This window comes from Lampetra planeri, chromosome 45 (assembly GCF_965212315.1).
Source record: "Lampetra planeri chromosome 45, kcLamPlan1.2.h2, whole genome shotgun sequence".
NCBI classification, from domain to species: Eukaryota; Metazoa; Chordata; class Hyperoartia; order Petromyzontiformes; family Petromyzontidae; genus Lampetra; species Lampetra planeri.
This window is the reverse complement of record NC_136151.1, coordinates 7,245,237-7,264,201: the sequence shown is the minus strand read 5'-3', so window position 1 is coordinate 7,264,201 and position 18,965 is coordinate 7,245,237. Positions and strand designations below refer to the sequence as shown.

Below are 18,965 nucleotides of genomic sequence, written 5' to 3'. Positions count from 1 at the left end.
TACAGTGAAAGTCATATAGTTAATGAGCTTAAATGAACCACGATGTTTGTTTAGCCAGGGGCTGTTATCTGTTGTAATGCGTGAGGCCACCCACCCAGTGACCCAACCACTCAACCGCACGCCCCTCCCAGCCACCCTTCCTCCAGCCCTCCCTCACCGCCTGCTCGCCCACCCTTCACGCCATCCTCCTGCTCATCTGTCTCCCCTCACACCAAATAACCCCCCCCCCACTCACTCAACCACCACCACCCACTCACTCGCACCTTCGATTGGCTACTTACACTGCGAAATAAGTTCAACATACATACTCTCCCACTTACCCACACACCCACTCACCCAACCGCTTACCCACACACTAAACCAATCACCACCTACACACTCACCCACACACCTTCGATTAGCACGGTTGACTACGTACGGTGAAAAAGAAGTTCAACATACATACAACCACCGTCCACTCAGCATAATACGGTGTAGTCAGAATAAAAAAAAACAATTATTGACAGATGAACAGAGGGTGCATGAAGCCAGTAGTTAAAATATTAGTTGATAAAGGTGGAAGACGATTACAGACTGTGAAGTTTAAACAAACAGGCCTTGCAATAAAAAATATTGAATGAAAACACAGATGGGAAAAAAAAGTTAACCTTTACCATCAGAATGTTTGTACAAGGTGCGGTTCCACTGTGGCAATGCACACAGCCTGACCGAGCCGGTCAATCAGCCTGTGGGACAAACCATTATTGCTGTGTCCCGGGTTGCTGCTGCTGGGTTTTGTTTGTACAAATATATCAATTGAGACCGGTCAAAGCTATGTATGTATGTTGAACTTCTTCCACACCGTACGTAGCCAACCGTGCTAATCGGAGGTGCAGGGGAAGGACAAACTAAACACAAAAAGCAGTTTTAGCTATTACACAGTGCGTGACTGTACCGCCACGTCTACACAGGTGAGCTCAGCCGCCGTATGGGACATTCCAGGGCGTGTCTCGAGGTATTTATAACTCAACTGCAGGTGAAGTCAGTTCATTTCCTTGTTCGTCTCCGATGTGTGAGCTGCGCACAGAACAACTCGTCAATTATATTCAACATCTCACGATGTTATAAACATAAAGTATTTTTGTTGAAATAGATTCTCTTAAGGCACAGTGAGGAACTATTTTGGGTGCATCCTCGGGTCATGGCGAGCGCAGCTCCCGCTGAAAACGTGGACCGTGAGTTGACCTGCTCCATCTGCCTGGACACGTTTGACTGCCCCTCCACGCTGAGCTGCGGCCACTCGTTCTGCCTCCAGTGCGTGGAGGACGCCTGGAAGGAGACAGACTCCTACTGCTGCCCGCAGTGCCGCAAGACCTTCCCTCGACGACCCCAGCTGACTAGGAACGTGACGATCGCCAACCTCATAGAGCAGCTGCGAGTGACTGAGACCATGGTTGCTGCTGCTGCTGCTGGCGGTGTTGTTTTCTGTGACAACTGCCCAAAAGGCAAGACTCTTGCAGTGAAAACCTGCCTCAGGTGTGAGATGTCCTTCTGCAGGAAGCACCTCGCGCCTCACCTGGAGAGAGCGAAGTTGAAGGACCACGTCCTGGTTTCACCAGATGTGAACCCTGAAGAACGCAAGTGCAAGAGGCACAAACAGGAGCTCATATTCTACTGCAAGCAGGATGTGAGCCTCGTGTGCACAGTCTGCGCTTTCACTGGAGAACATCGAGGGCATGATGTTGACACGCTGGAGAACGAGCATAAGACTCGGAAGGTGAGGCCCGCATGCCAACAGCGAAAACCACTGAGGTGCAGAAAAAAACATGCATTGAGATTATTTGGCAGCTCGACATTTCCCCATGATAAACCACTTTGATGAGTTATCATTTGTGGCCAGGTCGCTTCTAAAAAAATGATCGATACCTCGGTGGGCTTTGCCTGGTAGGATGGGAATGGCTTAGTTGTATGTTATTGGGTGATTGTTTATCTTTCTTGTACTTTGCACTACTATCTGGGTTTTGTATAGTTTGTTGTTTTAACGTTTTTACCCACCCCTACAGGACATTTGTGAAAAAAAGCTTTATAGCTCATCGGATTCCTCCAGTATAAATACACATACTGATTATGATACCTCTACATGAGCTGATAAAAACAAACTGTCCCCTGGGTATAATAGAAACATCTCATACAACAAACATCGCCGTGGGTTGATTCTCTGTCCACAGGTCCTTTGCCTATTAGACTTTTTCAGTCAGTTCAGGATGACTTCTTCACCACGCTTCTGGTGGGCAATTCAGAACTGTCACTGTGGGGGGCTCCAGATGGAGTGGAGTCTCCTCTGATGATTTCATCTCTTGCAGGGTAGAGTCGGTGAGGAAATGCGAGCAGTGGAGAAAGACAGGAAAAAGGCGGAGGCGTCCGTGGGACAGATGAAGGCCACTCGCAAGGACGTGCAGGTACCGCGCGTGGCCTCTGTGGCCCTGTGACCTCCACCTTGGGTGGAGTCTGTGACTCTCCCCTTGAGGATAACTCCGCAGATTCAAGTGAACTCTGGTAGGCTTGAATCAGTCTGTAATAACTGTGCAGGACATTGCATTATTATAGTTATGGGCGATTGAAACGGAATTTTTTTTATGCAACGTTTTACACAAAACAAGTGTATTTCTCGTGAGACTTCAAAGCACGTCGCAAGATAACTCGAATGACTTGCAATGGATCAGATAATATAAAGCAGTATGGAGCAACGATTGTATTCAATTATAAACCAGACATTACACAAGTGAAGATGACGATAAAATCCGACATAAATTGGCTGTTGAATGCTAGATTAAACAAAAGAGATGCGGCTATAAAGAGAGTGCAATGGAATGCCAGAAAACACTTTTGCTCTCATGACACGCACCTACCTCTAAAGCAGCACAACGTAGAGACAATTATTATTTTAAACGTTTTACATTGAATATGCACGAATCAAGATGTATTAGTATTACATATTTTGATGTAATACATTTTAATGATTCAGATAATTACGTAATTGAATCTACTTTTGATATGTCTTCCAATATATTGATATGAGCCTGTTTGCGTTGTCGCATGCATGAGTTTGTTAATTCATTCGTTTCTCAATACACTTGTCCTGGTGAGGGTCGCGGTGGCAGAATGTTGAGTAGGGCGGTACAGACCTCCCTTTCCCTGGTGACAGACTCTAGCACTTTCTGGGGAATTCCCAGGTGTTCCCAGGTCAGCCGAGTGACATAGTCCCGCCAGCGTGTCCTGGGTCGGCCCCGGGGTCTTCGCCCAGTGGAACGTTCCCAGGAGAGTTCCAGGGGAAGTCTACAGAGGGGCATCCTTACCAGGTGCCCAATCCACCTCAAATGGCTCATTTCGATCCAGTTGAACAGCAGACCCACTCTGAGGCTTTCCGGATTACTGAGCTCCTCACCCGATCATCGAGAGTGAGCCCGGCAACCCTGCGGAGAAACCTCATTTTGGTTCCTTGTACCCGCGATCTCATCCTTTTGGTCATCAGACAAAGCTAATGAAAATAGGTGAAGGTGGGAACGTAGATTGACCTGTAAAGCAAGAGCTTTGTTCGAGAACTCATCTTCCATTTCACTACCATGGAACGGTACAGTGCCTGCAACACTGCGGATGCCGCACCGATCCACCATACAATCTCCTGCTCCCATTTACCATCACTTGGGATATAAACCCCGAGTAACTTTAACTTCTTCACAAAGGGCAACTACGAAGTCAATCATTGTCTTTCGGCCTATGGTGCACTGGTACCAAGTACACATATTAGCATCCTCATGTTCGAAAATGGTGTTTGTTATTGACATTCCGTTACTATCGCAGAATTCCAGTTAAATCCAGTTAAATATCATAGTTCGGGCTCAGATCAGGGGGGACATTCCCTCTAATCATGCCTCTCCAGGTTTCTCCATATTTTCCCACGTGAGCATTGACATCGCCCAGTAAGACTATGGAGTCGGTAGGCGGCACGATCGAGCACTGCACCCACCGTCTCCAAGAGGGCTGAAAACTCTGAACTGATGTTGGTACATATGCACAGACAACAGTCAGAGTTGTCCTTTCTGAGACCCGACGTCTCATTGAGGCGAACCCTCTCATCCACTGGGACAAACTCCAACTGAACAGCACCCAGCTGGGATTTCGAATATCCCCACACTCACCCGGGGCCACTCACCAGGGGTTTCTCCAGAATAGGAGAGACCACCCCGGATTGAGAAGTTTGCTTCCAGTGCCAATGCTGTGTGTAGAGATGAGACCAACTATATTTAGTCGGTACCTTTCCACCTCCTCCACCAGTGCCGACTCCTTCACCCCCCCCCCCCCCAGTGAAGTGACATTCCACGTCCTAATAGCTAGTACCCATTTCTAAGGTTCAGTCCGTCTGAGGCCATCCCACTACCTGCAATACTGGCATCGCACCCGCCCCTCACTTTTCATCCTGCAGATGGTGGGCCCAGAGCATGGCGCCATGTAGCCATTTTGGGCAGGGCTCAACCGGGTTATGTGGTCACCTGGCCACCAGGAGCTTCTCGGCGAACACCACCCCCAGGCCTGGCTCCATGTGGTTGTCCTGGTATACCTTGTCTGAGTCAGGTTGTCTGATTTTAGTATTTTTTAACCATTCATAAAGGGATGTTTTTTTGGACCATTATTTGTCTGGAACTTCTGGCCAAACCTGTCAACCAAGAGAGATCCTACCAGGAATACAAGACTCCAGACGACATAGCTCTGAGGGTCATTGGAACACAAAAACCCCACCACCACGAAAATGTTACGAGTATCCAAAGTATCCAATGTCATGCAAATCCTGCTGTAAAAGTGGACATCAAGTCAGCTAGTGATAATAATTCACACAACATCTCCATGCTGTGGAGAATATTAGTAATACAACCAGAAAAGCAGATCATTGGTCTCCATCAAATATCTGAGCTCGGAGTGATTTGAAACGGTAGAGGGAGGGGAGAGATCCCAGCCTATGCTTAGAGGAATGGACATTCCAATAACGTGAGGTAGTTTAAATAACAGATAATTTTAATAAGTTATTAGTCGTTAATTTTCTCCATATTTGTGCATAAAATATCTCAGTTGTATTGACAGATATTTTTTGTATGCTTGTTTTAGGTGCGTACATTTGTTTTAGGAAGGCATCTTAGGTCAAATTATGGGACCGTATGGAAAATTATGTTTCGATTTACAATTTAATGTTTCACTTTATGATGTGTTTATTTCCGCAGAAGAATACAATTTTTTCATTTTATCTTACTAACCAAATTATAGATGTGAACGTCCTAGATTCTTAACCAGTTATCGACCAGTTCACTGAGATGTGAGTGCAGAGACATAATGTGGAGGCAGGGCAAACTAGGTTTGGAGTAGCCAGAAAAAATGTGACTTTGGTATGTATAGCATTGAATGTGAAATGATAGCATCCATCGTACACCCTTGCAGGATTGCATGGTACAGACCAAGGCTCGCATCTCAGGCGAGTTCACCCGCATGAGGGCGATGCTGGATGAGGACGAGAGGACAACTTTGTATCGCGTGGACATGAAGGGGCGCGAGCTGCTGTCCCAGATCGAGGAGAACATCGCTCATTACGAGCACGAGATCAGCGAGCTCCAGGCAGCAGCCACGCGCCTGCACGCTCTGCAGGAGGAGAGGGACTCGCTCGCGTTCCTGCAGGTAGAGTGAGTAGGCATCACGCCACCTGGCCACCATTGACCACTGTTGCCTCCACAGTGGCGATGTTTACACACAAGCTGAGTCGACCTTGGGGAGGCCTAGGATCCATTCAGATTATCGTCACTGGTGTTGGTCGTGAGCAGGAATCGAACTCGTGTCGCCGGGTTGGTAACGCAGTGCGCTTACCATTGCACTACCACTCCCCCCACACTAACTTATACGCGCACACACATACGAGCGCAGGTGCACACATGCACAAACACTCACTGCCAGCACGAGGCTGACTCATTACATCTCGCGAAGGATCGCTCCACTGAAAAAACATTGTTCCGTGATTAAGTTCGCGTTTTACGTCGAAAACTGCCCGTACATTTAGAAAGGTGGCACATGCAAGGTATCACAAAGAACATAATAACGCAACTTGCATTGTCAATACAATCTATCGGCCATATATTTTATTGAAACAAGTCCACCAACGTGAATTTGTATGTTCTAGTAAAAATATAACTTACTACTGAATTTCCAAATAATGAATAAACGATTAACATTTTGACTTTAAACTTTCGTGACTGCAGGAATTCATATTCTTTGGTTCTGTCGGTAAAGTCACGTAGATAGAAAAATCAAAATGAAGTGTTTTGTTTATTATTATTTTATTTTTATTCTTTTTATTTTCATTAACTTTATTTTTATTATTATACTTCTATCTACGAAACTATTAACACACAAATCCATCGAGTTAATAAACGGTTGGTAATTTATACAGACGTTGGCACTACAACATCTAACCACATGGTCCTGTAACATACAGATTTAAGTTACTTACCGCTAGATTTAGTTAATTCATTTATCCAAATGTCGATCAACCAAGAGTAATGCTGAAAAGAGAAGAGCTTTTAACATCACGAAAGCCACAGGCATTTATTATTTGATCAGTCTCGGAAAGTTTAAACCAATCCGAAGATTGTCTGCTTCAACAAGTGTTCACCCTAGATAGAAGTTTTTTTTATTAGATCGCTTAAATATAAAGGTGTTGTTAAACACGCCACCACCCGATACAACCAATTAGATTTGTCACGTACATATAAAATGCCAATAAGTTACTAGTTCAGCACACCATTGTGTTGGAGAATAAACAAATAACATTTACAATTGGAGTACAACTTTTTCCAGTAATTACAACCAGCCTCATCAGGTGACCGTCAAAATTGTGGAGAAATTCTCCTGTTTTGGAGAATTTCTCCACAATTGGAGGAATAAATGTGATGTCATCACCCTGAGCCAATCAGGTGCGAAGCCCAGAGTGGGAAAGGTGAGTTAATGTATGCATATACATGACAATGGATCTCGATTATTAGTTGGGTTATTCATAGTTAATCAATATGTAAGTACGTTACGTATGTACATTACCGACTTTTGGGCCCAAAATTGTATCAAAAGTGGGCTTCTGAGGGTTTTGGGCCCAAAAAATTCCCCAAAAATTCTAAACTTCTCACAAAGGTAGCACGATGCAGTGGAAAATTATTTCCAATCACTGCCACTCAATGTCGAGTGACACGTATGCCTATTGCCCGTGACAATGGTTTGAGAGGCCACACCTTGCTGATGAGAACCATCGAGTCCAAACGAGTCCACGGCTTTGTCTTGATTACAACCAACAACACTGGGATACGCGAATGGTTGAGTGCAGCCTCATCGCCTCTACCAATCACCGTGTGGTTAATGTGGCTGGAGGTAAACTGATTCGCGCCCCCTGTGTCTGACTCCTGCAGGTTCACCTGAAGGAGACAAACCGGTAAGGACTCATGAACTTGCACAGATTAACACACGGGGTGATGCCTTGTGTGGGACATGGACTGCATGACGATGATGATGAGTGTAATGATGCTGTGTACCACGATCTGTGATGCTGTGTTACTTTGTGTGTGATGATGCTTTGTAAGACACTGGCTGTGTGTGATGATGCTGCACGTGATGATGCGATGTGTGATGATTGTGAGCGATGAAGCTGTGTGTGATGATGATGCTGCGAGTGGTGATGCGGTGTGTGATGATGCAGTGTAAGACACGGGCTATGTGTGATCGTGCTGTGAGTGGTGATGCTGTGTGTTGATGCAGTGTAAGACATGGGCTGTGTGAGTCACTGCTGGTTCTGGTGTCATAGGAGAGACGCTCAGAAGGAAGCTCCACACTCATCTCTCAGCAAAAAAGACATCGCCGTGATCGGTGCCCTGCAGGGAGCTGGGGTCAACCTGCTGGCATTCATGTGTGAGTTCCACGGACTCTTACCACCTGTGCGTGTGTGTTATTGTGCGTGTAATTGTGCTTGTTGTGGAGCGGTAGTGCAGTGGTTAGCACTATGCGCTATGAACCTGGTGTCCTGGGTGTGATTCCTGCTCAAGGACAAAACCAGTGATGGATCATCTGAACCTGTCCTGGGCCTCCCCGAGGTCGACGCAGCCTCAAATGAGTACCTAGTGCAGTGTGTAAACATCACATCACCACTGGGGAGACAAAGGCGGCCTGACGTGGTGCTGACCCCCTCGTGTGCCATGTGGGCCTTCATAGGTGCTTACTAACAGCACTTGCCCCAAACGTCTGAGGATATACGGGGGTATCTTTGTCTTTGTAAAAGTGTATAGATCTACATTGAACTTCTTTTACACCAACCATGCTAATCGGAGGTGTCTGGGTGTATGTGTAGAGGTGTAATTGTGTATGGGAGCGGATGGACAACAAACACAAGGGGCGTGGTTAGGGCCGTACACATAGGAGGTGCTCACACCGACATCCGCACCTGCATCCCCCACGGGCCCCTCCCGGGGGCCGAGTACTATAAAAGGTGGTGAGCCGGAGGGCTCGAGGTCGGGGGTATCAGCTTTAACCAGCGAAGACGGAAGACCAGCTAGCATAGGCCCCGGAGCTCCCCTGGCTCGCTGTCCTTATCAGGGCCGACCAGGGCAAGCCGGTGGCGTGGCCCCGAGAGCCCAGACTGACAAGCCGGTCTGGAGACTCAGGGTGCCGGGATCCCAGCTTGACCAGGGCTGGGATAGTTAGCCTCCCCTAGCTCCGTAGTGGAGGACTTGGGCGTAGGTTAGCGGGGTTAGAAGTTGTGTATCCCTGTAGCCGAGTGAAGGGGACGATACCCCCTTAAGTATTGTGTGTACCCATTACTGTGCACAAGTTGGTGTCAATAAATAAGTGTGCCTCCGACCCTGTCATCAAGCCTCCTGATACTTACTACATATGGATGAGCGAGAGTGAGTACGGATATCCAGTGAAGATTGGATGTATTGTGCACTGAGCTACAAACATCATCACCAACAGGTTATTCATGGCTAACATCAGTGGTGAGTTGATTTAGATCCAATTTTGGATCCCTCCTAGGTCTACTCAGCCTTAATGAGTACCTAGTACGTCTTGTAAAGTTCACCACTGCAGACACAAAGGCTGCCTGTAGGATTTGTACGATTCAATGATAAAGACTATAGATTGTAGAACAAGGAATCTTATCGTTGATTGTTAATACCCAAGGATCACACATCCAGACGAAGACATAGGAGTCTTAGGCTTCATGTTAACAGTTTGATGCACAGAGAGTCAAACTAAGGCACCTTTACAATTTTTAGCTTCCCCAGTTAATGGCTGAGCCTCACAGAGCCAGACTAAGGCATAACCTTGGTTAATATTGCCTATCATCGCACTGCACGTGCAAAGATAAACATTACGACTGTAATGTATTCATTGGACAATAATATATAGCACACACACGAGTGTATTTCACTATTACATGAGCTCCATTGATATTACACGTGTGTATTATCCAGTGAGGATGCTGTTAGCCAAAGCAACCATTGTAGCAGATGAATATATGACAATAAGTCTTCCCTGTAATGGATATCATCATCAGACTCGAGAAAGACCACATCACCATTGTGATGCGTAAGGTTCATTGTTAATGCTGTAGCCTAATAACCAAACTAAGGCAGCCTACAGATTCGCATTATTCAGTCATAATGCTTGAAGCTGCTTTATCCCTTCTAAGGCACAGTAAGGATTTTGGGGTTCAAGGTTAATACCCGAGGCTCACAGAGCCATACTGGGCAATCACTGTGGCTGACCATGTGTATCAATGTGCATATGTAGTGTTGTAAAGGACGGACTTCTAAACTTCTTTATGGCACACACTGTTTATTGTCTTAATACACAGTCCCTATCACACAAAGGGGTATACGGTCCCCTCACCCGTTACCCTGAGGAGGTACAGCCTCCGGACCTTGTACAGCTCCACACTCACGCTTACCTCCTATTCTAAGGAGGTACAGCCTCCGGACCTTGCAAGATATCTAATCTCCCTGCTATCCTAGCGTCCTCTGGATGGACCTAGGGGAGGCACACTGACCCACCGCTGGCCCGGCGGGTCCCCGACCTCTGGTCGCTCAGGGCCTTCGCCCTCACAAGGGCAGGAAGGCTGGGAGACAGGGTCCTAGCTATCTAGGACCTAATCTCTCCCCGACCACTGGTTACACTGAGCCCTAGCCCTGATAAGGGCTGGAGGGCTTGGTCCAGGGTCCTAGATGTCTTCGGCCAACTTGGGTCTTCGTGAAGCAGAACTGGCCCAGAGCTTCTCAGCGCTCTGGCTTTTATACCATTTCGTGGGCGGGTTGTCAAATCCCCGGCCACCTTGTGGAACCTGCCGATTGGTCCTTCCCAATCTGGCGTTTGGATCCCACCTTACCCTATTTAACCCTGACCGTTCTAACGAGCGGGAAACCCCTGTTTATGATCCGCTCTCTCACAGCTTGCAAACAGCGAGTAGTTATCACCACTACATATACATACACACACATTACGATAGCCCTTGTATTGCAATACCTCTACATTAATATACAGCACACACACGAGTGCAAAGGAGTTTTACATGAGCTCTATTAACACTACTCTTTTGTATTATTGAATGAGGATGCTGTTGCTATGCTGTCTCTGTGAGTGTTTACCACAGAGACGCTGTGGCTGAGATTCTGAGGATTCATAATTAGTACTTGAGGCAGCGTGATACAGATTCAGACACAGTTAGGATTCTTAGGGTTCAGTGTTAATGTGTAAAGCTCTCAGAATCAAAGGCACCTTGAGAATTATTTGTGAATATTCAGAGGTTTATCAGCTAGCCAGCCAGCCAAGGGCTTCACCCTGGTTGACCGTGTAAATCACTACATAGTGACGACACTACACGATCACACACACGAGTGTACATCACTACACTATCAAACACACACACACAAGTGTACATCACTACACTATCACACACACACACACACGAGTGTACATCACTACACTATCACACACACGAGTGTACATCACTACACTATCACACACACACACACACGAGTGTACATCACTACACTATCACACACACACACGAGTGTACATCACTACACTATCACACACACACACGAGTGTACAACTACACTATCACACACACACGAGTGTACATCACTACACTATCACACACACGAGTAGACATCACTACACTATCACACACACGAGTAGACATCACTACACTATCACACACACGAGTAGACATCACTACACTATCACACACACGAGTGTACATCACTACACTATCACACACACGAGTGTACATCACTACACTATCACACACACGAGTGTACATCACTACACTATCACACACACACACGAGTGTACATCACTACACTATCACACACACGAGTGTACATCACTACACTATCACACACACGAGTGTACATCACTACACTATCACACACACGAGTGTACATCACTACACTATCACACACACACACGAGTGTACATTACTACACTATCACACACACACACGAGAGTACATCACTACACTATCACACACACACACACGAGTGTACATCACTACACTATCACATACACACACGAGTGTACATCACTACACTATCACACACACACGAGTGTACATCACTACACTATCACACACACACGAGTGTACATCACTACACTATCACACACACACGAGTGTACATCACTACACTATCACACACATACGAGTGTACATCACTACACTATCACACACACACACACACGAGTGTACATCACTACACTATCACATACGCACACGAGTGTACATCACTACACTATCACACACACACAGTGTACATCACTACACTATCACACACACACACGAGTGTACATCACTACACTATCTCACACACACACACACGAGTGTACATCACTACACTATCACACACACACAGTGTACATCACTACACTATCACACACACACACGATTGTACATCACTACACTATCACACACACACACAGAGTGTACATCACTACACTATCACACGAGTGAGCAGCTGGTGCGCTGTGTAAACGTCACCACATGGGAGACAAAGGCGGCCGGGCGTGGTGTTGGCCAACCCCGATCCACTGCCCCACCTCCTGGCACCTCGCAAAGCCCCGCAGGGGCTGGGCCAGGGCAGGGCTCGCACGGGCGGCCACCACCCTGCCTCTGAGGTGCTACAGGCCACGTGGCCACGTGGTGGGGCAGCCACCACCCTGCCTAGCAGGTGCTACAGGCTGCGGGGCAGCAGATGGCGGGGCAGCAGATGGCGGGGCAGCAGATGGCGGGGCAGCAGATGGCGGGGCAGCAGATGGCGGGGCAGCAGATGGCGGGGCAGCAGATGGCGGGGCAGCAGATGGCGGGGCAGCAGATGGCGGGGCAGCAGATGGCGGGGCAGCAGATGGCGGGGCAGCAGATGGCGGGGCAGCAGATGGCGGGGCAGCAGATGGCGGGGCAGCAGATGGCGGGGCAGCAGATGGCGGGGCAGCAGATGGCGGGGCAGCAGATGGCGGGGCAGCAGATGGCGGGGCAGCAGATGGCGGGGCAGCAGATGGCGGGGCAGCAGATGGCGGGGCAGCAGATGGCGGGGCAGCAGATGGCGGGGCAGCAGATGGCGGGGCAGCAGATGGCGGGGCAGCAGATGGCGGGGCAGCAGATGGCGGGGCAGCAGATGGCGGGGCAGCAGATGGCGGGGCAGCAGATGGCGGGGCAGCAGATGGCGGGGCAGCAGATGGCGGGGCAGCAGATGGCGGGGCAGCAGATGGCGGGGCAGCAGATGGCGGGGCAGCAGATGGCGGGGCAGCAGATGGCGGGGCAGCAGATGGCGGGGCAGCAGATGGCGGGGCAGCAGATGGCGGGGCAGCAGATGGCGGGGCAGCAGATGGCGGGGCAGCAGATGGCGGGGCAGCAGATGGCGGGGCAGCAGATGGCGGGGCAGCAGATGGCGGGGCAGCAGATGGCGGGGCAGCAGATGGCGGGGCAGCAGATGGCGGGGCAGCAGATGGCGGGGCAGCAGATGGCGGGGCAGCAGATGGCGGGGCAGCAGATGGCGGGGCAGACAAACGCACCGCTGTACTGTACTTCTGTGCTCTCGCCAGCTGCGCCGCCTGCCTTCACCAACGCGCGGTGACCGGCGTGGTGAAGTATGGTCAAATGTCCCCCGCGACCTGCACGGTGTAGGGAGGCCCTCATCCAGCAGTGGATTGACAAAGTGCCCGTTACATGTCATCACACCGATAGCTACGCATTACAACGTTGCATAACAATGCTCATTTTGAATTGCTCTATTGTAGTGCACGTGCGTGTTAGTGCACGAGTGCTGTTGTTATAGTGGTGCTGTTGTTACACGGCTACTGTGATTGTCGTTACTGCAGACGGACGCTCACCGACTGTGGACCCAAACTCGGCCTACCACAAACTCCAGATTTCCTCGGACCTCAGGACGGTGACGTGGACCGATGTCTCCCAGGGTCGCCCCGATCACCCGCACCGCTTTGATGCCTGGCCACAAGCCCTGTGCTCCGAGAGCTTCTCGTCGGGTCAGCACTACTGGGAGGTGGACGTGGTGGGTGCGGCGTGGGGCTGTGAGGTTGGAGTCGCGTACGGGACGATCGCACGCAAAGGGCGTGGTAAAGAGTGCAGCCTGGGAAGGAACGACTCATCCTGGGTTTTATATGAAAATAACAACAGCTGCTTCGTGCTTCATGGTGGTGTGAAGACCTCAGTGCCGGTGAGGGATCCTCCCCGGAGAGTCGGGTGTCACCTGCACTGGGAGGCGGGGCTGCTGTCGTTTTACCGCGCCGACTCAATGGAGCTGCTGCACACCGTCCACCACTCGTTTAGTCAACCGCTCTACCCCGCACTGTATGTGGGTGGTGTTGGTAGCTCAGTGAGGATTTTGGATCTGAGTCGTGCGTGCTGAGAGCACGGAGTGTGAACAGCGCCGAGAAACGGGCACAACGCACAGACTCGCGCACACAAAGACACAGATCCCCCGTGTAGCCTTCACAGGCTGTTGGGGCAAGTGCTGTTAGCGAGCACCTATGGGGCCGTCCATAAATGACGTCACGCACCTGGGGGGAGGGGGGCAGACATTTGTGACGATGGGGGGGGGGTGAAAAATGTGACGTCACGTCAAAATGCGCAACTTAAATAAATATAGACAACACGTTCTACTTAATTAAATAGACTTTTTAATAAATGTTTTCTCCTACAACATAAGAGTGCAGTGCCACATTAAATACGCACTACAAGCGATTTGAAGCATGTTTTTGGGGGGGGGGGGCAGAGCTTTGTGACGTCATATTTGAGGGGGGGGTCTGACTTGTAACGCCGTGTGACGAAGGGTGGGGGGTCAAAAATCGCGTGACGTCATTTATGGACGGCCCCTATGAAGGCCGGCACAGCACACTAGGGGGTGGGTGGCTAACACCACGCCCGGCCGCCTTTGTCTCCCCAGTGGTGATGTTTACACACCGTACCAGAAACTCATTTTTCAGGCTGAGTCGACCTAGGGGAGGCCCATGACCGGTTCACCAACACCAGTGACGATTATCGGAATCGGTCCAGGCTCTCCCCTAGGTCGACTGAGCCTCAAATGAGTACCTGCTGCGATGTGTAAACATCGCCACTGGGGAGACAAAGGCGGGTCGGGCGTGATGCTGGTCACCGACCCCCTTGTGTGCCACAGTGTCGGCCTTCATAGGTGCTACTAGCAAACAGCACTTGCCCCTACAGTCTGTGAAGGCTACACGGGGGATCTTTGTCTTTAGCGTATAGAGAGCCATGTGCGTAGTGTGGGGTGGAGCGGTGGTGCAGTGATTAGCGCACTGGTGGGGGAGGGCGGGGGGAGCCAAGCTTCTCTCTGACGTCACCGTCCCTCGCACCGCGCGCCGCGTGGCGCTCAACGTCGAGAGGGCGGAGCTCCACCGCGGGCATGCTGGGAACACGCGTCACGTGACGCTGCGGGGTGACGCGCGCCATCCCCCTCGTGGTCACTCGCTCGTTGGGTGATAAACCCGGGGTGGGAATGGGATGGCATCACTAGGGGGGGACTACTCGTGGTGTGTGCTGAGCGTCGCTGGGCTAAAACATTTTTGTTTTAACGAGGGGTCGAGTGACCCCCTCCTCCCCCCACCCAAACTAGTTTTATTTTACAGGGCATAGAGAAAGAGAGAAGCCATTTTAATACCTAGTAGTAGTAGGACGTCTTTCGCCACCAATATTATTCGTAAAGGTTTGTTTTGATTAATATTTTAATTATCTGCTGTCAGACTTTTGGACCTGAAGCCACAACCTTCGATTCATGGGATAACGCTTCTGCTGACAACAATGGGAACTGTGTTTTGACTTTGAAGTGGGTTAAAGATATTAAGCACCTGATATATATCTAGAGTGAGGATCTACCTTACACTACAACACGACTAATATTGTCTCAACACGCATTAATAACACAAAGACACTGTGTGTTATTACAGGGATAGAGACAACACAAACTCCAAATTTCCAGAAACTGTCAGGGTCGGAATCCAACCAATGACCTCCTGCATACCAGGCGAGGGAGTTAACATATCCTAGCCACAACGGCGTCCCTCCTTAACGTGAGACACCAATACGGTGTGAACCCAACTTCGAGTCTCAGGGTGTCTAGCAACGCGTAGATTATTTGTAACGCATTGATTATATCGTACCAGTTGTGTACTTGTGTGAACGCTAATCGCATTGTGTTCTGGGCTGTGGGTGAGATTTCTATTTGCTTCATTGCTGGCATGGGTTTGACTTGTTTTGCTTTTTTCATTTTTGTGACCCAGGTCACTCTTGTCAATGAGACTCATCCTGGTCTCCTGAGTTCTCACCTCGTTAAATTAAAATTCAACTCGACTCGATCATCAGCATCAGCAGAAGTATCATCAGCAGAAGAATTAGTAACAGGGGCAACAGCATCAACAGCAGTAGCTCCATAATTATCATCAGCATCAGGAGTAGAACAAGTAACATCAATAATAATGGAATCATTATCAGCAGTAACAGAATCATCAGCAGCAGCAGAACCAGCATCATTATCATCACTCTTGCAACCGAGACTCATCCTGGTTTCTTGAGTTCTCACCTGGTTAAACAAATCGACTTTAACACGGAGGCTTTCGCGACCAATATTATCAATGATAAAGGTTTATTGGGTTAGATCGCGTAAATATACATAGACTTGATTGTGTTCTGGGTTACCTGTGAATTGTAATGACATTATTCTTTGGTTCTTTTCGGTTAAGTCACGTCTAAAAATAAAATAATAAATTAAAATAACATTACGATGTTTCGATTGCAACACAAGCAATCATCATTAGGTATAAAAGAAATAGCAACAAAAAATCTAACTAGAAAACTATAGACAGACATACAAGCAGACAGACATCACAACGGCACACAGAGAGAGGACACACATCGGCACAAAGAGAGGGGTTGTCTCTATGACGGTCCCTTAAATATAGAGAGGGGGGGCGAGAACGGAGAGAGGGAGGGGGCAGAGAGAATTAGCATATCAATGAGTGTACGCCAACGTACTGCTGCTGCTGCTTCAATTTTGCGTGCGCGTTCCACATTGTCATCTTACTTGCAGCAGCAGCAGTACGTTGGCGTACACTCATTGATATGCTAATTCTCTCTGCCCCCTCCCTCTCTCCGTTCTCGCCCCCCCTCTCTATATTTAAGGGACCGTCATAGAGACAACCCCTCTCTTTGTGCCGATGTGTGTCCTCTCTCTGTGTGCCGTTGTGATGTCTGTCTGCTTGTATGTCTGTCTATAGTTTTCTAGTTAGATTTTTTGTTGCTATTTCTTTTATACCTGATGATGATTGCTTTGTGTTGCAATCGAAACGTCGTAATATGTTATTTTAATTTATTATTTTATTTTTAGACGTGACTTAACCGAAAAGAACCAAAGAATAATTCCTGCAGTCACGAAAGCTCCTAAATTAAGATTGTAATGACATTGTATTGTGGGTCAAGGGTCAATGTGTTCTCGGTGAATAAAAAATAAAATCTGAAAATCTATTGTTAAGATTGTCATCCAGGCTGTGAATGTGAATCTCTCATAGCTGAGACTGACTTGTGTAAACATGTATTTTTTTGGGATGGTTACTGTTGTTTTGTTTGTATAGATGTTATAGTATTGGAGATTAAACCCGGGCACGGTTTGTAAATCTTCAGCTTACGCCTTCACAGGTAAGTGCTGTCTGTAGCCTTGGGCCAGATTCCATGGCGCATCTCGTGGTATTTATAGCTGCACTCTCAGTCAGTTTGCTTGTTCCTCGTCACCATGAGCTATGATGATGAATGGATCCTGACTGATGGATGATGATGAAGAGCACGATGATGAAGAGCACGATGATGATGACTTCGCTTGGTAATGATGACCACCACCAACTCACCTGCACCAAACACTCTCCTCCCCGACACCTGCCACACCCTAACCTACTACCCCCCCCAGCCGTCTACAGAGACCCTCCCTCCCACCTGCCCACACTCACACCTGCTCGGCCATAGACCTGCCCATCCTGCCACCCTCCCACCTGCCCACCTCATGCAGTTTCAAGCGCTCATTTCCGTCTGATCTCTCTCCCACCTGATCACCTGCACACCCGCTCACTCACCCACCCGCACAAAGGCAAAGATCCCCCGTATAGCCTGAACATACTGTTGGGCAAGTCCTGTTAGCGAGCATCTATGAAGGCCGGCATTGCACACGAGTTGGTGGGCGGCCAGCACAAAGCCCGGCCGCCTTTGTCTCCCGAGCGGTGATATTTATACTCCGCACCAGGTACTCATTTGAGGCTGAATCGACCTAAGGGAGGCCCATGACCGGTTCAGACAATGATCATTGGTGTTGGTGGTCATGAGTGGGAATTTAACTTGGATCGGCAGGTTCATAGCACAGCGCACTAACCACTACAACACCAATCTCCACCGACACACACACACCTGCTCAACCACCCACACGATCACCCTCCTACCCTCCCACCTGATCCCCCACTCATTTACACGTGAAGTTGTGAGATGATTTGTCAAAAAAATTTACAATTTAATGTTTACTATTTTTTAAAGACAATTTTAAACAGTTATGCTAACATAAATCCAGAACAAATAAATATCAATGATAGAGACGACATACCTTTTTTTTTATAAACCCTTTAATAAGAATGTTTTACAAGGTACGGCTTGGTGCAGAAACCCACAGAGCCTCACCATAGGCGACGAAATCAGTCCAAGGGACAAACCATCACCGTTTGCCTGGCCACTCTGGGTTTTGTAAAAATCGTGACCTCTAAACCCGAACACCGCGGTGTGAATGCAACGCTCCTGTCTAAGCAGTTGAGTCGAGTCGTGTCTTGGTTAGTCACATTTCCACGGAGTGTTTCGTGATGTTTGTAACCTCGTGCGAAGTAATGTTGGTTTCCTTGTTCATCTCCGATGTTGTGAGTCCCCAGGATGTTGATGGTTAAAATATTTTACCTGGAAAGTCGCTCGATTTAACTTCTAATTCGCAAGGGTGTCCAAGGTGTCAAGTGACAAATGCGTAAAAACTTCAATAAAACGATTTACTACGGACTATATTTTGTTATATTTTATCAGGTAAGGCACACTGAGCAATGTAGCTCTTTTTCATAAACGATCTGGCCATCACAGATGATAGCTCAACGAAGTGGCTTATAATCACGTGGAAATGTATAGCAGAAGCTTAATACTCTAAACGCGTGATGTTGATTCTAAATGTGGAGGGAGTAAACGACCCCAGTGAGAGAGACACGCTAACTCCTAATATGCAGCAGGCGTCGGGGTCGGGATCGAATCCACGACCTCCTGCAGACCAGGCGAGGGAGTTAACATCTAATCACTCCAAATAAAAACGTTACAATCT

At 48.4% G+C, this 18,965-nt stretch overlaps 1 protein-coding gene across 1 annotated transcript; it reads left to right on the top strand.

Moving 5' to 3' along the window:
• Nucleotides 1–1,023: 1,023 nt before the first annotated feature.
• LOC144733206 (E3 ubiquitin-protein ligase TRIM11-like) lies at nucleotides 1,024–14,136 on the top strand. Its single transcript, XM_078614999.1, has 6 exons — nucleotides 1,024–1,756; nucleotides 2,343–2,438; nucleotides 5,467–5,700; nucleotides 7,473–7,495; nucleotides 7,865–7,968; nucleotides 13,426–14,136. Exons 1-6 carry the CDS (start codon nucleotides 1,181–1,183, stop codon nucleotides 13,971–13,973), a joined length of 1,581 nt encoding a protein of 526 aa, XP_078471125.1. The 5' UTR covers nucleotides 1,024–1,180; the 3' UTR covers nucleotides 13,974–14,136.
• Nucleotides 14,137–18,965: the final 4,829 nt, after the last annotated feature.